We start from the raw sequence: 23,734 nt of genomic DNA, 5'->3' as shown, positions 1-23,734 counted from the left end.
TATGGCAAAATAACTAACCCTCCCTTTGTTTACAACATGAGTTTGTAACCATATCCATTATGCTTTCACTCTGATGATCATTAGTGTGGTTTGCCACGCGGGGTGCCTTCAGGAGTCGTGTGTGTGCGTGTTCGGCGCTAACAGATGGGTTTATTAGTTGAAGTCACAAATAGACTGTTGAAGGATGTGCAGGTGACAACATAATAAAAACACATGATGGAAAGTCATGTCTATACTCTACCACTTATAGTCTGGATACTTGCAAGAGCAGAGAGAGAGAGGGGGGAGGGGGGAGAGGAAATGTCCACACAGTCGCACAACTGTGGCTGCCAGAAAGCAACTAATCAAATGACACTTGGCACAGCAGGCCCCTGCTCCACACAGCTGGTGGAGGAGAGTGAGAGAATGGGACTGTGACACTGTGTGTGTGTCTGTGTGTGTACGTGTGTACGTGTGTGCGTGTGCGTGTACGCGTGTGCGCGCGAGTGCGTGAGCGTGTGTGTGTATAGGAGGCAGGACATCTTGCGGGGTAGACCATAAATGGAACAGGAGGGGGTGTGAGAGGCTGGTGAAGGAGTGAAGTTTGGAATAGAAGGGATGGTTTTAGAGGTTGCATGGCGGTAGTGGTAACAGTTGTGCTGTGGTTCTTGTATTCTGATTTTGTTTTATACTGAGAATAAGGTTAGAAATAGGTTCAGGGTTAGGCATAGTTTTACTGGGGTTAAGTTTTGGAATAGGTTTAGGTTTTGGCAGCGTTTTACTGAGGTTTAAGCAAAGGAATAAGGTTAGGTTTGACCGTTGAAGCATAATCTACTTCGGTTACTTTAGGAATACCAGGCTGAGCAGTTCCACCGACTGTACGCCCGGCGCGAGTTGGTTAAACGGCGACTTTGTTGGTATTCGCTGTAGTGATATTTGACATGAGAGAGAGAGGGAGAGGCAGGGATACATGGAGACGTGTCATTGGAGCTTCCCCGGAATAAGTCTTTAGAACATCACCGTGTCTCCTATATCAACACCATCCTTGCACATTATTGTTTTATTCTTATCTGTACTTCAAATGATGTGCCGTGCTATCTGGAGCGGGTATGCTGCTCATCTCAGCGGCGGCCATACATTACATTACTGCGTGGAGGCTGAATGTGCCTGTACTGTACCTGCACATGCATGTATGATTCTTAGCTGCCGGCCAACAATGTAGCCTATAACATAACAGCACATGTTACAGCATCACATTTTGGATTGAAAACTATTTATCATTTATCAACTATCAACTATCAACTATCTTTTACATTGCGTGTGTGGCATGCATGCTATCATTTGTCTGTTAGGATACATTTTCTTTCGGAATAACGAGAAATGAAAAGGTATACAGTGCATACATTTGTGGTTAGACGCATCTTTGTGGTTAGACGCATCTTTGTGGTTAGACGCATCTTTGTGGTTAGACGCATCTTTTGGACTGCTTTCTTACTCTGATTGTGGTGCTCCTGTCTGCATGCCTGCTTATCACTGTACTTAACTTTGTATATCAGCCCTTTGAAGCCCTTTGAAGTTCCTTTGTACACAAGTACACCGTTTTCATCCCTTTTGTAGGGAGCATGCATCTTATTATGGACTAAATATTTTTGTATTCACAGACTCAGTCTTTCATATTGATTTATATAATCTGATCTGTTTGTAACGGCTCCTGTGTCCATGTATTTAGATACGGTGTTGTGTTGTAAACTGTAATTGATTTATGCATTCCTGATACTGCCACGTGCACTGCCCTCGCTACCCCTGTGTATTAGGATGCCACCCCATGCCCCAGAATGCCACCCCATGCCCCAGAATGCCGCCCCATGCCCCAGCCTTTCTGGAGATGTGTACTGACGTGTCCACACAGAACACACCACTGTTATACTCTATTATATAAGTTCACAACAATCCATTTCATTAATGGGAGACCCTAGACTATAGGTATATCTAAAGAATTCTTTGGATAGGTATAGCTAAACAATTCCATTTGTATCCCATGCAGCTTTAACTGTTTCAAAGTGATTGTTTTATGTGACGGGACTGTCCATCTCTGTGTTTTAGTGCCATGGTTTCACCATGGTGATGCAGCCATATAGTGACACTACTGCTGGATGATTAATCTTCAACAGCTGTGATTGTAGATGTGTGGTATGGACAACTTGGCACTGCACAGCTTGCATTTGACCTGATTGTCATTATACTACACACCGCAGAACGTCTACTACAATCTCTCCATCTTTCTAATTCTGCCTATTTCCCTTTTGTGTGTGTTTGTGAGAGAGAGGCGAGCGAGCGAGAACCTGATTACGCTTTGTGACGTGGTGTTATCGTCACATTTTCCCCCTGCAACGCTGAACGCTTGTTGGTTTGTGGACATAATAATAGATACACATGCACACACAGGCATATTCATCCACCTTAGTGACCGGTGCAGCCTGATGACTGCCTCAAAAGTCTAATATCTCCCCCGGTCCATGGAAGATATCCCTTTGGTCTAGCTATTAAGATATTGGACTTTCACGCGGGGGAGCCGAGTTCGAATCCTGGGCGTTACACGTGCAATGCCGCGCATTAATGTAATGTGGCGCGTGTCCACGTTATTATTCGTGCATGGCCTATAGCTGATGTGTGCAAGCCAGCGTGCCGGCGTACGTCTTTAGTCTGAGTCAATAGCCAGAGGAGGGATTAACAGAATGAAAAGAGAGCTGTTAGTGCGATCAAGCTAGGCAGAGAGAATCTATGCTGGCACTCGGCAGATGCTTTTAACAAGATAACCAGTCAATGCTAATTTCAATAACTCTTTAATTATTGGCGTCAGACTCCCTTTGGCTCACTGCGCTCCTCACACTGTGAGCTCACAGTCGGGGGGGTTTGGAAACCAAGAGCGGCTACCATAAAGGCTGTGTTATACTGCGCCGCTGTCGAGGAATCTACAAGATCTACAAGCTCACACTGTGCTGTGCATAATGTGTGCGCTCCAAATGCCAGTATAAATCAGGCATCGATGAATCTCACTGCGTAAATTATTAATGAGAGAGGAAATGTCTCATCTACGATATTGATGCCAATTGCGTGTGTGTGTGCGCGTGTGTGCACGCGTGCGCACGGTTAGACATCCTGGCGCTCGCCTTCATCCGACACTCCCATCTCTGACCTCATCCTATCGCGCTTTCTGAACGTTCTCTCCCCCGCGCACGGTTAACTGATCCCTTCCTCTTCTCAACTCCATGACAGCCTACACTGTGAGGAGAGGCCGAACAGAGAACAGACCCCCCCCCCCAAGACAACCCGACGACCCCTTCCTTTAACCTCGCCACAAGCCTTCAATCCATGCGCTGCGTCCTACCCTTCAACATTTCACAAAAAGATACTCATATTATTATCATCAAAATTGAATATCCACTTGACTCAAAGTAGACTGGTACTGGTATGTAATTTTTTTACTTGACTTAAAAAGTAGGTTACTCATGCTTTGTTAAATACTTTTTACTATTCTATAATAAGTAAGTACATCCGAAAGCACCTGACGAAAGCACTGAGTTGTTTGAACCACTAAAGAAAGAATATATAAATATATAAAGAATATATAAACGTAAGCATAAAGATATCGCCAACAAGGACAGCCATTGCCTTATGTGAAAATACTTTGAGGGGTTTTCACAGTCTTTCTTTCATCGCTTGCTGGCCACCCAACAACGATGTTTTCAATAAATATGTCAATCAATAAAACCCACTAAATGCATACACAGGGAGAGAAAAGCCTCATTCCCTCTCAAGCGCACAGCATAGCTGCTGGTGCTGCTATAGCATTCAGGCTAAATATGTTATATAAATGAATGTGTGGTGGTTGGTATGTCAAGGAAATAAACTCACAGAGATAGAGCCTATTGGAAGTGTGACTTTGAGGACATTTTGAATCCAAGCGCCCCCCTGCACGTGGTCAGGGCGCTTGTACACAAGCCATACTTTCTCTATGCTTACGAAAATAATAAAGCAAGTCTATAGAGCTCTAAAAACCTTCTTTCTCAAGGAAATATACTCGACAACCTTTCAATTATAGAAATAGCCAAACTTTACACACATGCACCTTGAAACTCCCACATACTGTACATGTACCGTATGTATTTCTCTGTGCGTGGGAGTGCAGAGCGTCACAAGAGACAAGAGACCGTCTTCATGTGTGCATTTCTGTGTGTGACCTCAGGCATTTTTAGTATTGCTATATGTATGTGAATGTCGATCACTGGAAGAAAAATTGACAACAGCAACAACAACAATCCCTGTTTCCTACAGCAGTTTCCTTACAGACCTGTAAATGGATCCATGTGTACACTCTCAGGCCCCTTTTCCACCGGGGTTGAACCGGTTCAGTAATTTTTTCCTGCCTAATATTGAACCAGTTTTCACAGAAAAATGAATTTGTTCAGAATCCTAAAAGTTATTGGATTGGATCTGGAACCAAAAAAATGCCCTCCGGTTCCACGAAATCACCAAGGTTCCAAAAATCTAGAACGGAACCAGTTCTGTAGAACCAAACTTCATTTGGTGGAAAATGGGCCTCAGAGTTACAGTCCTAACTCAAAGGTCCCCTCATGGGGGTCCCATGTATAGCCTACAGTGCCTACTGTAGGCTATACAGTTGCTTTTCCATTGCATGGCACTGACTGGCTCAACTTGCTTCAGTTTTACTCTACTCGGTTCGATTTACACGCAGAAGGGACCCAGATACCGTATAGGACAGTGCATTTAAAGTGGTGTCCCGGGACACATAGGGGTATCCAGGGGGTCCCCAACAAAACCCAAAACATCACTTACATTTTCTATCAATTGCACACCCCTTGAAGCCTTGAATTCATGGAAAATTGTGCATTCCTAAGCCAATCATTCAATTATCTGCGGCAGCTGCGGTTGGAGACCCAATCAGGGTCTCTGTCAGCAGTGGTGCACAATCTGTCAGAGATTCATTAGGGAGTCCTTTTTAGCACATCATATTTTCTGATGGGGGTTTGTGGTTTGAGAACCATGCATGGCCTTCAGTGTTTTCATGTCACCTTTTCGGTGAGTCGAGTGAGTCGAGTCGAGGCGGCACTTCCACTGCATTGAAAAAGTGCCATGCACCACTGCCCAATTCAAAGGCATGACATGTGTGATCATATACTGCTCGATTCCGGTGACAAGCTGGAGGAGGCCATTGGCGGCGATGCGCCAACGTTATAATTAATCATCCCTTGAGATCGAAAGACAGTCATGGAAAAGCGAGAACGGAGCGGCGAGAGAGAGAGTGAGAGAGAGGAGAGAGAGAACGGTGAATTAGAAAGTGGGAGACTTTAATTAGGCTGTGGTGTGTAGTGTGCTGTCTGTGTGCCTGTGTCGGAGAGGGGTAACGCTGCACAGGCCAGGCCCAAGGGGAACGGTATAATGGGAAAGTCACTTTCAAGCTTCACTAGTGTAATGGGGGACCCTCCCTCACGGGACAGTATAGGGAGGGGGGTCGGTGAGTTTTTGCCTTATTCCGGCGTGCCGTGCAGTGCACACACAGCGACGTGTGGTGTGCATGCAACCTGGCCACACTCGCCGACTGAGTCGCACACACTGTGCAACCCGCTCAAGGTTGAGTCAAACATTCGACGGATTTCATCGTATATTATATGTATTTTAGTTACAGTCGTGTAACACACACACACACACACACACAGACACACACACACACACACACACACACAGGGAGGAAACACACACCTTTATTGTGGTAAACCGGGTGTCATATCAGTCTTGTGGCTAAACAGGTTGCTCAGCGGGTTGTGAAATTGAAACGCAGCCTTGGTTATTAGACAAACAGCATATCGGCTGTACTGCTGCTTCACTGTCAGCGGCCGCCATTGCGACACCTAACAGCGTATATAAAGTCGTTTGTTGATGAAGAGGAGTTGTATTTGTGTGAGCAAGCATTTGTGATTATAGTGTGTGTGTGTGTGTGTGTGTGTGTGTGTGTGTGTGTGTGTGTGTGTGTGTGTGTGTGTGTGTGTGTGTGTGTGTGTGTGTGTGTGTGTGTGTGTGTGTGTGTGTGTGTGTGCGCGTGCGCGCGCGAGTATACGGTGTGTATGTATGCATGCCTGCGTTTGCACTTCTGTGACATCCAGGCTGTTGTACGTATTTTGCATCACTGGAGTTAAGTAGGCATGGGACAGATTCACGCAACCACATCCGTGCTACCAAACATGAAAGGCTAATGAAAACATGATCTCTGCTTTAATGTTACACGTGAATCCATTATCTCGTTGCCACTACCGATGGTGTACTTTACAGTATGTGTATCATAAATAAATTCACACTGGGGTGAGGCCGTAGTGATGAATATAGAGTTATAATACCCCGCATTATGTTAATGTCTCTTCTCGTTGTGTCAAATGTACGTACGTATGTAATCATGAATACAAGGCTTTGAATTATGATTATGATTATTAGTAGTATTGTATGCTTGGGCCACTCTGCAACGAACATGGGAGGAACGTGGCCTATCCTGTGATCTACTAATCAAAACATGTTGCCTCCGATATTAAAATAATTGCTATGTTACGTTTTTCTTTCTCCTTTCACTTGAATGTGTGTGCATTGTAGGCATTGTCAGCCACAATGATTGTATTACTTTTTTTTTTAATATATATATTTTTTATCCCACGATTTTGTAACCCATTTTTCACACCTGTGTCAATCATCTAATGTGATCCATGTGATCTACACACCCTCCACCAACCTAGTCCCCATATATGGGGGACATGGGGAATAATGATTGTATTATTAAAGGGACACTTCACCCTTTTTGCAAAAAGATATATGTTAATGACGTTTAGAAGCTTTAGATCACTTTCCTGGGGGTATTTATGTGTGTAATATGTGGTTTTAGATATTTTAGATTGTAGCAGTGAGCCTGTTGTCTCTGATGTCATGGACACTGGTCTCACTACTTTCCTGGACTACAATTCCCATAATTATTTGGTGCACTGCTCCTCCTTGTGGATAGGGGGGAGAGCTGTCTTACTGAGACAACATGTAGTCCAGGAAGGAAGTGAGCCCAGTGTCCATGACATCAGAGACAACAGGCTCACTGCTACAATCTAAAATATCTAAAACCACATATTACACACATAAAGACCCCCAGGAAAGTGTTCTAAAGCTTCTAAACGTCATTAACATATATTTTTTTGCAAAAAGGGTGAAGTGTCCCTTTAAGAGTAGTATTTGTACACTCTCTCAAAATTAAGAGTCAGGCGTGTAATGTGCTCTCTGTAATTCTGTCAGTAATAATTGCCAAATATCCAGATGGTTATAGTATTGGTGCTCGAATATTCCTTTTAAAACGCCACATGTATTCGCACAATTTTTCGAATGATCATGTATATGATTTTGATATGAATATGATATGAATATTGCAGAATAATATGCTGTAAAACTTTCTCTTTCTTTATCTATAATGGTCCGGTCCTGTATGGGCTAGAGAAATGCACTCTCTTGAGTCTTGCGAGATCAAATGAATGATTCATAATTATCTTAATAGCCACATTTTTGTATAATGTTTTAGTTTAACTCACACAGCAATTGTTTTTAATTCAAATCTTTCAAATTTTCAAATTTGAATATGGAATATTCGTTGGCAGCACTATTGTACATTGATATAACCAGTCCATTATGTTCTTACCTCTTAAAGCAAATCCTAAGCTGCTAAGATGCTGTTCAGGTTTGGATCATGCTTAAGCATTTCACAATGTCTGTAAGTAATGCTTGTAAGTAATCTTCCTGGCGGTTTGGGATGCAGTGTTGTGTTTCAAAACAAAAGTAACCCTGCAGTTCTCCGTGGGTTTCTCTGTTATCACAAACAGAAGAGGCTCTCTGTATACGTGTGATCGACCTCTATATCTCCCCACTGAACTTAGCAAATATAAATATAGCCGCATTCCATGGAAGATATTATCTAGGCCGTGATCTGTGCTATTCATGGTACTCCCATTCAAGCAGTTCCCTTTTGGCCTGTGGCTCAGGCTCTGTCCTTTAAATGTGAACATGAGAAGGGGCTGGGTACAAATTGTCCAAATTACAATTTAGGCATTTAGCAGAAGTGCAACTCTCTCTCTCTCGCTCTCTCGCTCTCTCTCTCTCTCTCTCTCTCTCTCTCTCTCTCTCTCGCTCTCTCTCTCGCCTCTCTCTCTCTCTCTCTCTCTCTCTCTCTCTCTCTCTCTCATGAAACAAAATGACTAAAAGGCGACTGCATAATTTGAGAAGGCGCTGTCGAGAATAATTTATTTCGCGTTTTGAGACATGCTCTTATGACGCTTTGTATCGGCTGTCCAAACACAACTGCATATACAGTGGCTCGTCCTCCGAGCTGATGGTCTCTCTAATAAGCCCTTCTGTCAGACATGGAGGTACCCATCACCACACCTGGCTACACCGTCAATAGGGTGACCAGATCCAAGCTGTTCATTTGGGGCATGCTATTATTATTATATTCGACCATAGGCCTAATATCGCCTATCATTTTGTTGTTAAACCCCTCTGGCGTCTCACATTTTGTTTTAAAATGCTCATTTTGATCACGGGTGGTATATTATGGCTGGTACATGCAGATACTGTAGCCTATAGGGGATATTTCTCATGTTGCAGCCTGGGCCGTGGCTCAGTGGTCCAGGCACCTTGGCTGGTAATCCAGTCGTGTGTTCGTCTGACAGCTTGTCTATAAAAGATCGATTCATTTGAGGCAGTATGCAAACGCCATGCAGTTGCTCCATCATAATTTCACATCTACGCCTACAGTATACCAGTTCAAGACTTCATCAATATTCGGTACTTCAGTAAGTTTATATTGAAGTCAGTTTCTGTCGATGACATTTGTGGTGTTTTTTTTAATTCATCACTGCATGACGAACCTGTCTGGCCCCAGGGGAAAGGTTAGCAAATCTATACATTTTCGCATATTAAACGCCTGCCTGAGTTCCTCAAATCAGTTATCCAGTCATGCTGTAGCACAGTGGTTCTCAAACTTTTTCATGTGTCAAATAAGGACCCCCAATTGACACTTATTTGCCATATTTGAAAATACACGTGGCGTGATTCTCAACCACTTTAATTTCAAGAACCCCACAGTTTGACATGTATTAGGTTATGGAGCCCCATTTAATGGCATTCTTATCTCTGTCGGACCACAATTTATATATTAAAATCATTGTTAATTTAACTCTGAGAGTTAATGGACTCTCAGAATTAATGGAGAGTCCAAATGGATTTTGTACACTCTCTGAGTCACAGACCCATAAGGGTTCATTTGCTTCCAACTATCTATCATTAGCCCCTGGAACTCCCTCAAAGACCCCTGAGGGTCGCCGGACTCACCATAAAGCTATACACCGATAATCCATAGTGTTAGATTGTCCTATAGATGTCAACAGAACTCAATAAGGGGTGAGACTTAAGAGAGGAAAAAAAAAACACGAATAATGATCTGCTGGTGAGGACATTTACTTTTAGTATTCCAGAAGTTTCACTTCTCCGTCTGCATGAGTTGTACCGGCTGTAAACCTCAACTAATATTTCCCCTTTTAATGTCTTATGGAGTTCATTAGAATTCCACTGAAGCACTGGGCAGCTACACGTTAAAGGGGGTAAAATGTCTCCCTTGCTGGCAGGCTTACCAGACGCCCATGTGCTGGGTGGTTATTACAATGCCGTTTTCACATGTCACCCTATTTATTTAATAATGTATGTATTATATTACACACCTAATGCCTCTCGCCTGCTCTCCTCTTGTCCGGGAGTGTGCCATGTTTTTCACTTCCTCCGTGGGCAGTTACATGCTTTCACGGTATCCACAGTCAAAGGGGTCAGTGCCCTTAGCAAAAACTTGTGCTCATTATGAAACTCTCTCGTCTGGCTCAGTGTCTTATTGGTTAAATTCACCGGAGTGGATCTCTCTCTCTCTCCATCTCTCTCTCTCTCTCTCTCTCTCTCTCTCTCTCTCTCTCTCTCTCTCTCTCTCTCTCTCTCTCTCTCTCCATATTGACTTTTGCCGGAGTCTGAGGCTGACTTTGAGGTTCACAGAGCAGACAATTCGCCTCCTTTCGCCGCGGCGCAACATGCTGGGGGAGTTACAGTATCAACATGAGGGACGCCAACTAACTGAACAAGCTAGTGAAGGAAGGTCAGGGTTGAACTGGACACTTTGGACAGTCTGCATGTGGGGTTGAGAAAGGGCAGACGGGGAGGAAGCCGGACGCCAGCCTGTTGAGAAGTTGAGAACGCCTCCATCCAGTGTTTCTATGTCTTCCTACTGTATAATAAGTGACTTTGGGGCTGGTTTTGCCGTAAATTCGCTTGCAAATATTGGTGTAGTTATTAGTTATGGCCCTCCTAATGTTGTTTAATAACCCATGTGGTTCTCAAACATTTTCATCTCAAGGATGCCCAAATGTATTGTGTATTTGTCTCCGGTATTTTGTGTCAAAAAACTTTTTTCAATATCTTTTTGAAAATAGAAAATCTACAAGGCTCAGTTGTGAGCTTCTTTTGGGCGTGTTTTCATAGACCTATAGTTTACTACATGTTTTGACTGCGACGGAGGCGTGGCTTTCACTAGTACAGAGGTGCTATTTCCCCGTGTCTGGGTCGGGCTGGGTGAGTTCGGGTTTGACATTATTTACTATTCTGTCCTTATCGGGTTACAACTCGGACGGGGCTGAGTCGGCTCTACCGAACTTGAGCCACGGGAGACACCACAGAGTGGCCCTCTGCCATGTCCAGAGTTGCGTCATTGTCTATGTGGAGGATTTCAGTATCATATGTACGGATTTTTGAGTTTTCTAGGCGTGCATGTATATGGAATTTGCAATTCCGTGCTATTTCACCGTGTTTGTGTGAGACCGGCTATGTCTGTCTTTGTCAGTCGCTGTCGCCGTCCATTGCCTTTGCTGGCGGCCAGACTGCACGATGTGCTGAAAGCGTCCCTGAAGTCTGTACGCACAGTGAAATAAAATATTAAATAAATCAATAATAAGAGCTCACTATCTTTTCAAACTCCCTTCTTCTTCATTATTGTCTGATGAAGCAGTAGCCACTATTCTTTCCCTCAAAGACATTGTGGACACTGAGCTTCACCCTTGTACGTGCTCACTCACATAAATGCACAAACACACATACTGTACATGGCTGTGCATAATAACACACATCCTCCCCTTCTGGTGGTGACATTAACATATTAACCCATTCTGACCTGAGATCAGATTCATACGAGGTTTCCACCGGACACACACTGGTCTGATGAACCCATTCTGACCTGAGATCAGATTCTAAAAATGTCAGTCGCTCTTCGATTTTTCAAAAATAGCAGACCTACAAGCTCGTAGCGCGCCACTCGGTGGCGCGCTATGAGCTTGTAGATCTGCTATTTTTCAATAGCTAAAGCATGACATGATGCTAAACATCAAAACGGGTTCCCGGTCAGAATGGGTTAAGTAAAGTCATTAGCGTGGGATGATTCTTCAGGCAATTTGCCAGGTTTCCAATACAATTAAAGCAACCCATATACAGTATAGCAACACTGGGCAGCCATCCAAATAAACACAGCATTCCTTTTTCCTTTTCGCTCAGCTTTACTAGTGACAGCACTTTGTGATGAGCCACGCGACGAGCATTTTTCGTTCAATTTGATGCATGTATCTCTTCAGGCAGTTGGTTCGGCTTTCAGACAATTATTGTGTGTATTAAACTCACTGAGTGATTCTATTACGGGGAATGGACTCGCTCACTTCCTGCATGCTAACGCATTTTGATATTCTCTTGTATTTTATTGTCTTATACTGGCACTTACATCAAAATATGTTGATATTAATTTCGTATTCAGTTGTATTAGGATGTATTAGGATGTTGATATTCCTTCATCAGCCAACACTCCCCACTGACAGATAGTCCGTCCCCCCCTCCCCCAGATAGGACGTATAGGGCCTTAGTCCTACTCCTCCTCCCAGCCAACACTCCCCATGTATGTGTAACTAGGAGAATAGTTTATACCTTTAAAACTTTGACTGAAGAGGTGCGGCGATAGGCTGCCCTCTGGTGTGACAGAGAACAGATCACGGGCCATTAATGGCACAGACAGACCGTGTCCTCTTTGAAAGGTCAGACTAAGAACCAGCCCGCCATAGATAGAACCCACGCCGTCCCCCCCGCACCAGATACATAACGCTGACACAGCGGCCCGACCAAAGACTTTCAACACTCCATTCTTTAATCCATTCAGTACAGGAACCCCTTTTGGTGTTTTAAACATTATGTTATACTTTAGCTATTGAAAAATCTACAAGCTCATAGCGTGGCACAGAGTGCCGTGCTACGAGCTTGTAGATCTGCTATTTTTTTGCATGTGGCGCAAATATGGAATATTCTTTCAGAGCGAACGTTTTTTTACTCGTTTTTCAACTTTGCTTCTGGGGAGGAGGTCCCTGGAACAACATATTTTCAGATTGGGGTCGGCGGCCAATTGCATATATTTTTGGGAGTCCTAGACATGAAATTGCTTGAGAATGACTGACATGGTAACATAGATTTTTCAGAAAACTGTCAGGATTTAGAAGGCATTTGTAGAATCGTCCTCAGGTCTAAATGGTTTAAGTGTATAATGTCGGTGTATAATGTGACCCCATCTGCACTGCCAAGCTATTACGAAGACTCCGTTTAGTCCGTTTAGTATGCAAACCATGCCATGATCCCCTTCTGTCCTCATCGCTCGATCTGCCAAAAGGAGTTTTGATTCATTTATTTATTATTTCGAGTCGTAGTAGTCAGCCTGCATGCTCCTCACAGTGACCTTCAGGCTGCTGTCAATCAAGGCGGCATGAGGGGATTTAAATGAAAATGGGCCGTGCTCTCTTAAAACATGACCCGCTTTTAAGGTTGCAGGAGCCAATTGCAACTAATCTAAGCGTCTTCCTTCAGGGATATTAAAATCCTGTGTCCTCCACCGTAGCACTTGGCTGCCGTATAGGGCATTGTAAAGTTTATGAACACCTTGTAGACCTTATAAGTGCTACCATTAAGTAAAACACTTTGTAAGAATGATGGGTACACACATGCAGCAGGTGAATGCTACAAGATAGGCAAACTCTATAGGAACATTTATTGTTTTAAATGTGGGAGATCTGCATACATGTAATGTGAGTGTCCATCCTGCTGTTATAAACATAACAAGTAGAAGCTACTGTACAAATATCTGCCAGGATGTGATGAGAGCGATGCACGTATAACTGGAATGACTACCTAGAGCAGGGCTGCCCGACAGACCTGGGCGGACACTGACCCCTGGCACCAGCTCCAGTTCTAATGCATGGGCATTAGGAGTAACAAGTAGTTCAGACTGCACCATAATTGCATCCCCGTGACTTTCCTCAGTTTCCTGCACCGTTTTTCACACAGTGCAAAAGAAAAGTGCCAGCCAGATCGTCTCTCTCTCCTGTGAGCTTTGATTAACTGTGTGAACTGTTCAAAGACACGGTCTGTGCATGACCAAGACACTCGCAACACAAATGAAGTGTTTTTCCGACGAGGCGAGGAGAGAAGCGTCGAGCTATAGTACAGCCAATGATAGAGCTGCGGGGGAGACGCTGTGAGGCGAAAGCCGAAAGAGGGCTTGTAACACCTTCCAGAACGACATCGACAACCAGGGCCATGACGGAGGCTCTGTGATCTTCTTGGAACAAGACACGGAGGGAACTTTGGCAAGAGCTTTCCAAATGTTTTTGTATTAGCAGAACCACAAACTGCTGCGAATCAATACACAGATGGCATAGACTGCTTGTTTCTTGCGCGCGTATTTGGAAGAAAATAAATCCTTGGCTCGCGCATGGTTTCACACAACTTCTCCTCTCTCACATCTCATCCACGCGCCTGTGTATTTGTGACAAAATGTAATTTGATGACCAGACAGACTTGTAATTTGTAATAATGCAATATATACCCGATTACAAGGCCTGACAGTTGTGTTGTGAGAACTGTACATTGAAAATCATGTTCGTGTACGTCTGCCATAACATGCATGTCATTTGGTGTGCAGGGATCTGTCTGGCTGCCAGCGGTATTGCAGCTGTTGAGGCGACAGGGAAATGTTGCATATCTTCTAAATACCTAAATCATATTATTCTGATGGGATGAGATCAACAATGTGAGTGTACTCGACATTGTCATTTTTAAGAGAAATACATAGAAGAATAGGGTGTTTTTTTGCCACACTATAATTACTACCCTTTAAGTAACTCCGTTTCCTTTATCTTTATGCCATGGAGAGCTCATTTCGTGTTGCCTTTCGGCACAAACGGCGGGGACAAAAGAAATGCTGCACATGGCGCATTAGCTCCCTTTCTGTAAAGTGAAGAGAAAAATTGCTCCCACAACAAAAAAAGAACACTGGCCCTCTCTGGCAAAACGAGCTATGGGCAGACAGCGAATTATAGCCCCGTCATTAAGGGAGCGCAATAAGTCCACAGATCAATATACAGTAATCACCAGTCCAGAGAAGAAAAGGGGAGCGAGGAGCTCATAGCAGACAGGACAATGTTCACGTCTTTTGTCACAGAATACATAGACACCACGAAGACCTGCATGATGTAGTCCACAAATGACCCATCAGAGAGCTAACTACTGTAGCTGGCTCCCCGAGGCGCTCATGCAGGGCTGGGGCCCACGATGAGGTGGCTTTCGGGGGTTCAATACTATTTCAGAAGAGAGAATTCTGGACACAATTATGTCCCATTTGATTTGTCTGGAGTGTCGAGGCTTATGCTCGGTACTATAGTCTGAAAAAGGATTTTGTATCACTTGGGAAGCCATTTTATGTCGGGTACGTACTGAAGCTGTCCGCATGAAAACATAACGCTTCATATCATGGCCTGCTGAGACTAAGTATTTTCCACACACACTTTTATGGCATTAGGTGTTGAACACCCGTCTGCTTCTGGCCCCCAAACAGGTGTCATTTTGGTGTGAATACGTTGTTTTGTGATGGTGTAGAGTAGACTTGTCGAGATGCCCGGGGAGAGCTAGTAATTCATTTTCTCCTGGCCCCGGCGAGCTTAGAACATCACATGTTTTTTTTCTGTGTTAAGGATGGCTGACAGTTCAGATTTATATTTGAGGGAGCGAGGGGGGAAAATCCATGTGGAGTGAAACATGAAGGGGACTGCGGACGTGAACAACATCTATCAATCATCTGGCTTCCTCGTCTTTTTCTTTCTCTCGCCAAGTGGACACCCTAACCTCGCTTGCTCGCACAATTTCAAAAGCTGCTCTCTCTCTCTCTCTCTCTCTCTCTGTCTCCGTTCTCCTTCGATCAGTTTCCTCCCTCCTCGCCTTCCCTTGGGGCTTTTTTGGCTCTCTTTCCCTCGCAGCGCTAGCTGCTTCCAGCATGCAGATGGCTGTACGTGTGCATGTGCATCGGGGAGTGAGATTGCGCGGCGTCGTCTACGACGCGTGCATGCACGTGTTGATGCGTGCATTATTTGCGTAATTGTGTGCATAGAAATGTGCATACGTTTGTGGTTTTGTGTATTTTTTTCTCCTCAACGTCCCTGGGGTGCAAATATATGCACGAATCGTCTCCACTCGGGAGAGAAATAAGCACTCAGGCGCCGTCCGTCCGTGTGCGCCCACCGTGCGTGCCGGAGGCCTCGTATACACGGGACACTAGCCACTGCCTCGGAGAGCCCGGCAGGCCTCTTTGATTCATGAAGCGACGGCAGAGTATTCACATGCCCTGCACATTTCCCACTGATCTCCTTTATTGTGCGAGAAGAAGAAGTGACTTGTTGTTTTCGGGAGGCTGCTGCTGGGTTGCACCTCCTCCGTGGGGTGGATGCCGCTAGTGAGAAACTAATAGACAGTGACTGTTATGTTGTTGTTGTTGTTTTGTTCACACATATCATGTGTGTCTGTGTGCACGTTCGTGTGTCTGTGCGCGCGTGCGCGTGCAGAGAGGTAATGTAATGTGAAGACGGGATTTCCCAGTGTGTCGCCTCTCAGCCGGGATACAAGTTCATACGAGCACATGCGGACTTCCACACACATACACACACACACGCGCACACACACACACACACACACACACACACACACACACACCCCCCCCCACACACACACACACACACATGGACAACAAACGGATAAATACTCATCTCCTCCCATTCCCCCTCTCGCGCCCCATGCACCATCTCCCGTGGAACCAGCTAATTACCCCTGTATGTAATCCAATAGGCCAAAAAGCAGCGCGCTATAAGGTTCATTATGCGTTGACTAATGCACCACAGAAGTTCGTGATGGAAGTTATCCATGCAGCTCATCTTATTAAACTCTCTCTCTCTGTCTCTCTCTCTCTCTTCCAGTACAACTTCTATTCAATTTAATAACACATGCTAGACTGCACTTTTATTACTGTATCATACCCAACCATATAGGATTCCCCTGGAAGTGGCACTTTTGGCCCAGTGCTGACGAACACTGATTGTGTTTTTGTACTCGTGTCTTTTTTGGTGTTCGGTTGCTCATATAACTGGTGGCCATTTTGGTTATGGGTGTCGGTTAGACTGAGTTATCGGTGTTGCTATATTGTGGGCCTGTGGGGCGACTGAATGACGATGCAATAACCCAATGACGCAGTGATGATTCTATAGCCACGATTCTCTCTGGCCAATCAGTCGTCTGCACAGTGTTGATTTGACACAGCAAATGTAGATTTAGTTTTAGTCACATTTTAGTCACCTGGAATGTTTTAGTGTTGGTCTAGTTTTAGTCGACTAAATATCATAAGACTTTAGTCGATTCAATCTACAGTTGCAACGTGTTGCAGTGTGACACGTTGTGAGCTTGTAGATCTGCTATTTTCAGCATGCAAACAAGTGTAAAATGACTTATACTGGATCTCTTGTCCACTAGTCCCTTAGTCTAGTTTTTATTTGTTGATGAAATTGTCAATACATTCAGTCGTCATAGCTTAGTTTTCATTTAGTTTCCATTTAGTTTTTGTCAGTGAAAAAAGGTAGTCGACAAAAATCTCATAGTATTGTGGTCACATCCCCTTTTGGTATCACCTCACCTTGCTTGGGATCCTCAACAGAGGTCACACAAAAAAACGTACCAAGTATCCACCGTTTATTTTCCACAAGGGGGGAAGAAAATAAACGATAAGTTTAGCCGAGGCGGTTAAAATGTGGCTGAAAAGCACCAAATGTATCAATTTGTAATGATGTGAATGCGTGTGTTGTTTACCCATCCAAGTGCAACCTGTTTACAACCTCCTGCCTATAGCTTTGTGTTTTTTACATGCTCGTATAACTATGTGTACATTATGTGTGCGTGCTTTCCCATGTGCATGAGCATGTGAGTCAGTGGGCGTATAAGTCTGTGCATGCATGTGGAATGGACCAATGCAGTGACATTGACTCCACATCCTCTTCCGCGTGCTGTTACTGTATAGTTGTCTACAGTTGAACACACAGGCCAACGTTGAAGGCCGGCAGACGTAAGACCAAGTGAAGCTTTGCTTTGCAGCTGGGCAAAGCAAGCTGTTACTCCCACACTACACAACCTGCTGCAGTAAACAAACTGTCTAGTGTCTAGACATCTTCAAAATTGTTTTAATATTCCACTGACTTGTTTTGCTTCTCTGAAATGTTGATCGCAGTGACGAAATCAGTTGATGATGATGATGATTTCAGTAATGAAATCAAAACTATAGCCCAGATCTGTTTCTGAAAGGTAGGGACGGGGGTCTGTATTGGCGTCCTATGTTTTGTATATTGGAGGGTGTGTGTGTGTGTGTGTGTCTGTTCTCTTCAAATATTTAATTTGCAATGCCTTCTTTACTGTCCGTTTTTATGGGCGCTATGTATGAGTGTCCCTCCCGGTTGATCTAACCTTACGATCCCGCTGAACCACGGCGTGATGCTGAAGGTCGGCGTGAGAAAGAAGACGGATCATAGCAAGATGAGGGAAGGAAAAAGAGGACCTTTACTACTGTGTGTGATTTATTTTAAGCCCTATAACCACACCAGAGGGTCGCCATGCAACTCCTTGGAACCATTATTCCCAATGGCAGTTGCAAGGAGTTGCATTGGTGTGGTTTGTTTTGTTTAAAGGAGTTGCAAAGGGGTCGGGTTGGGACAAAACCTTTTTTAAGGTAGAGCACACCAATGCAACTCATTGCAACTCAATGAGTTGTATTGGTGTGGTTTAACTTAAAAACTGTTTTATCCCAAGCTGACCCTGTCGGTGCGGTTTGGGCTTCAGAGTGCAAGGGGGCTGAAGTGATGTTTTGGCGCAGCAAGCTGCAAGGCGATGGAGCTTCACGTGTGTGGTCGTATAATTTGTATAATTTTGTCAGTTTCTGAACATGTGGATGTATGGCCACTGTCCAACTACAACCTCCCCACATGTAAAGTATATAGTCCTTCTCCGTCATTCCCCTTAAACCAAAGGAGTCTTACTTTTTTTCAGTGAATCTCCTGTCTGCTGCCCAGCTCATGTGCAGTAGGTAATCACAAGCTGTCGCTTATACCACTAACAATCCTTTTGTGTGGGTGGGTGGGGGGATCTCAATACATAATTGAAAATGCATTGAAAATGGCCCATTTACCACGCTTTTGTTCCTACTACATCAGCAACACAGCTAGGAGGCCTCTCTCGGGAGATTTTCTCTGTCTTCCCTCTCTCTCTCTCTTCCTCGCTTTGTCTCTCCTTCACTCTGCCCTTTTATTTGTTCTCTTTTTTTCTCTCTTTCTCCCGCTCTCCCCTGATGTGTCTTCGTGATGACGCTGTCATGCTTCGCTTGAGATTGCTCTAAACTTTCATTTCAGCCAAAATGCTCTTTTAAGTAGTTGTCTCTTTATCTCTGGGGACGACGTCGTTCGTCCTTGGGTTGTTTTTCAACCCGTGGAGTTGTTCTGTTCTGTTCTATCCCTTATCCACATTAAGACCTGAGGCTGATTCTAAAAATGCCTTCTAACTAGTAACTAGTCACTAGTTCTCCACTTTTTCGTGATTCAAAAGGATTAATATTTCTTTTCAAAAAATGCGGATGTACAAGCATCCATCCATCCATCCATCCATCTTCAACCGCTTATCCGTAGTCGGGTCGCGGGGGTAACAGCTCCACCAGAGAGCTCCAGACTTCCCTCTCCAGAGCAACATTAGTGACTTCCTCCTGGGAGATCTCGAGGCTTTCCAAGGCCAGTGAGTCGATGTAATCCCCCCCAACTGCGCCTTTGGTCTGCCCCGGGGGTCTCCTTGAGGATATAGGAATTATTTTAGGTTAGTTTAGAGTTTGGGCAGGGAGTGAACATCTTTGAGATATTGTGGTAGGTCTACATTTTGGTGGCAGCATATAGTAGAATGCACTTTTTCCCATGTTCGGGATGAATTTGGGGGGAATGAGGACATATGATCTCCTTCTGGTGTCATTCTCAATGTTTCCCCTTGTGTTCCAATAACACTGGAAGAATATATTACAAATTGAAACCAATTTAACTTTCCAGTGTTTTTGTGTCCTCCGTGATTTGTAAAGGAGTGTTTCAACCTCTTAGCCATAATACCGCATGCACACACGCACACATTCACACACGCGCACACCAACAACAACAGATATAACAGTCCATGCATACTCCTCCTACGGCACATGCAAGCACCGAATGGACACACTGTTATCCATCACAGCGCCTCTCCTCTTCAACCCCAGAGATTGCTATACTGCGCCCAGCTGGCTTGCTCAATCAGATTCCGCTCTCAATCTATCTGGCAAACCAACCCCCCCACCCCCCCGTTCGCTCGGACATTCCCTCGCACCTCTGCCCCCGGGGGAAATGCACCCCGATATTGGAGTGCATCTCGCAGTAATGGAACCATGGGATGAACTAGATTTGATGATCCGCCCGGTGCCAGGCCAGGCTCCCCTCCCGGGCCGTTCCCTGTCTGAGTCAGACCTAAACCTCATTACCTGCTGCTGGCTGGCTCCTCCAGAGTCAGCATCCACCGGGGGGCGAGAGGGGGGGGGGGGCACCGTGACTACAGGAAGCCCTGCGTCACCTTCGATCACACGCGGCTGATTTTGTATCGATGTTGAGACTATTATTTAACCCGTTACCACCTTGGGGGAAATTCTACAAAATGCCCATGCAGGTGATCCGACGATTTGGGGCATTAAGTCACGTCGGGCGCCTGGTCTAATTATTCTCTTTCCGTCTAAGCCTCTGTCCTCCCCCCCCCCCCCCCCCCCTTCTCCACTGCTGATGTTGTCTTTACAGTTAAGATCGGTGCGTGGACCACACTTGAGTTAGAGACATTGTTAAAATGATATATTTAATTATTGTTTTCTTTAAAGTTATCATCCTTGGTGTGTACAGACCTTTACACTACCAAATCCGCAGCACTTAAGTAGAGGTGTGTTGTGCGATAGATAGAGGCATTAGTGTGCGTCTCGTGTGGACAGGGTGTTTTGTGTTGTTGTGACAGTGAGTACGTGCTCAGTTCCTGACAGGCAAGAAACGGTGTTCTTAGCCCTGCATTTACTGTAAGACCGGTTGGTTTTGACATGTGTCCATTACTGTTAGGACCGGTGCTCTGACAACGCGTCCATTGTGAAGCGAGTTGTTTTGACTGGTAGCATGCTAGCGAAGCACTCCACGGTGCAAGTAGGGCATGCACGTGTGTCACACAAGATACTAGACTGACAGGCATTACCAAAGATGCCGTGACAGCACAACTTTTTTTCCCGGCATTCTCCGTGTCTCTCTTTTCGCTCTAATGCACTTTGTCTGTTTCTCTCAGCCTCAGCCTTTGTCTTTGTTTATCTCTCCGGTGTCCATCATCTCTGAGTCACGATCCTTCCTTTTTTTCACTTTGTGTAATTGCCTTTTTCCTTCCATCAATGCGTTTTTATTGTTGATGATGAATGAATACAACTGCTGAGAAATATTGCTCTGAAAACAGTGTGGTCGATCTTTGGTATAGGAGCTTGTGTTGTAGTATACAGTAGTAGCGGTGGCTTATACGAGAGGCTTATTGTCAGTAACATTATGGATTGCTGAGGTGGAGCGCAACACCTCCCATCAGCTCCCAGTCCTTATACCGCAACACACTCACAGTATAGCCATGCGACTCATTTGAGTTGGCGTTGCCCGGGATCGAACCCATGACCTTGTGGTTGAAAGGAGTGTGCTCTATACCGACTGAGCTACCCGGACTATAGCCTGGGAAGCATTTCTTTTCGGGTTTATGATCCAGTCGGGAGCAGATGGTAATTTACGTCATGTTGTAGTCACTCAATTGTATAGTCATCAGGCAGGAAGCCACAAGCCGGAATCAGAAGTACCCTAAGACATTCCTGCAATCATAATTTTAGGGCCTACCCAATGCTGATTTTTTTTAAAATATAAATGTGAGTGTACTTTCCAGAGAAAGTATACTATATACCGGTACCTTTGGGATATTCTATTGTATTGGTTAGGCCCTAAAAGTATGATCGCTTCACACAGTGATGTAGTAACACTGACCAGGCTTTCCTCCGAGGTGGAAAGCCTGTTGACGCGAGGTTACCCGGACTACAGTATAGTACAGTACTCAGCCATGATAAAAAAATATATATATTGTGAATACTGACATCACTCTCTCCTCTCCCTCTCGCATGCAGGCAAGGAGGAGTCGGTGGCCACCTTCAAGGGGAACGAGTTCTTCTGCTACGACCTGTCCATGACGCCCATCCAGAGCAGCACGGACGAGATCACGCTGTCGTTCCGCACGCTGCAGCGCAACGGCCTGATGCTGCACACGGGGAAGTCGGCCGACTACGTCAACCTGTCGCTGAAGAGCGGCGCCGTGTGGCTGGTCATCAACCTGGGCTCGGGCGCCTTCGAGGCCCTGGTGGAGCCCGTCAACGGGAAGTTCAACGACAACACCTGGCACGACGTGCGCGTCACTCGCAACCTGCGCCAGGTAAGCAAGCAAGGCAACGCAGCGCACGCGCGTATAGGAGGAAAACGTTTCACATGCAGGGCGGGGAGGGATCAGGTCTCCAAATCTGTTAATTCTGACGGCAAACTTTGGATTTAGTCATAAGGCCCTATTTTTGTCAGCGCTAAAACCCTTATGCCTAAACTTATTTGGCTTTTTTACTAGTTTGAAAAGCATTTTTTAATAGTTGAAATAGCTGATCTACAAGCTCACAACGTGTTGATGTAGATCTAGGTTTTTCAAGGTAGTAAAAAAAGCAAAAAGGCAAAAGAAGTTTAGGGATAAGGGGTTTAACACTGAAAAAAGAAAATAGTCTACAGTTGTTTTTGTTATAGATCCTGCTTTTTACAGAGCGCCACACCCGAGCTCAGCAAACAAACATAAATTGACTTGTCTTTTCGTTCTACCGGAATTCTTCTCCACTAGTCCCTCCCTATAACATTTTAGACGCCATGTTGTAGTTTTCGGTGGTCACCTCTTCACCAAAAACTGGACTATTAGTCGACGAAATCAACACTCCACCGTACCGGATCACCACACCTGCTCTCCCGCTCACACATCACACTCCTGCTGTCAGAGGTCGCCTTTTCCTTCCTATTTCGCTGCCACCATCCTTCCTTCCTTGTTTGTGGATCTATCAGACGGTTTCCCTCACCCTCTCTTCACCTGTTTGGTCTACTGGCTGCCCCGGCTAACCTCAGCGGTTTGTTTTTATTGCAGGTTAGAGCCATCGACCATGTGCTGCTGGGCTGTTTTTGTGCGGTTTGTTGTTTTTGTCTTTTTTTCCCCCTTCAAACAACCAAAGATCCATGTCACTTGACTTTCACACTCAGGGATTGTTCATGAGGAACAGGTCAAAGGAGTTCATGATTATTTTGATCATAATGGCTGAACAAGATACTTGCTAGTTACACACATGAGCCCGATTTCCACTGCCATGGCCAACACCACTCCACTCCATACACCGCCTACTTGTGCCACCATTTGTGACTGGAGCTGACAGAAAGGGACTCATTTTGGCCAGAGTATTTTCAACAGATTATTAAAGTACAGAATGTAAGCTTTCATATGATGTATCATTCCATGAAATTGAAAAAGGAGATATGACAATTTTAAACAGGTTGTACCAAAAACCCAAAGCTGATAAAAGGCCCTTTGAAAATTCTCTCTCTCCCCCTACTTTATTTTAATGGAAAACGGTAGATATTTGGATTCGGTGTGGTGTAGTGGTTCTCACAGTGGGTCCAGGCGCGGGATAATTAGCATCAATTTGGGGGTCCTTGATATGAAAAAGTTTAGGAAACACTGGTGTGGTGTGGTGTAGTGTGGTGAAATCCAGCTATACAGTACATTGCCTTTAGCTTCACAATGGGGGGATTATAGAAACGGCTGCCTGTTCAAACCGTGTCATTAACCTATATACAGGAATCGTACTCTTACACATGTAGAAACTTGTGTAGGCTGATTCCAGAGCTGTTCTTGTTTTAAAGGGCTGGTACTTTGAGTGCCATTTCCACTCATTTATTAATGAGCGGGTGAATGGCACACTGCATGTATGCAGGTAATGTACTTAGCTACACAAATGGAATGCGCCCTAATTCATCAGCGGCGACAATGCACTTAAACACCCTTTCTGAGCAAATTACCTCACCTAGCTTTACAAACCTTTAATCGCAGGTAATGG

General features: G+C 44.7%; 1 protein-coding gene across 1 annotated transcript in view; it reads left to right on the top strand.

Moving 5' to 3' along the window:
• nrxn2b (neurexin 2b) overlaps window positions 1–23,734 on the top strand; it is a gene marked incomplete at its 3' end in the record, with an annotated part of 769,013 nt that overhangs the window by 236,613 nt on the left and 508,666 nt on the right. Inside the window, exon 5 of the mRNA XM_080791852.1 lies at window positions 21,731–22,032. Coding sequence (XP_080647978.1) covers window positions 21,731–22,032 — 302 coding nt within the window. The remainder of the gene's footprint in view (window positions 1–21,730; window positions 22,033–23,734) is intronic.

The sequence above is a fragment of the Protomyctophum bolini genome, assembly GCF_963924005.1.
Source record: "Protomyctophum bolini genome assembly, chromosome: 20".
NCBI classification, from domain to species: Eukaryota; Metazoa; Chordata; class Actinopteri; order Myctophiformes; family Myctophidae; genus Protomyctophum; species Protomyctophum bolini.
Note: the sequence above shows the minus strand (reverse complement) of the source record. Positions and strands in the feature narration are given on the sequence as shown.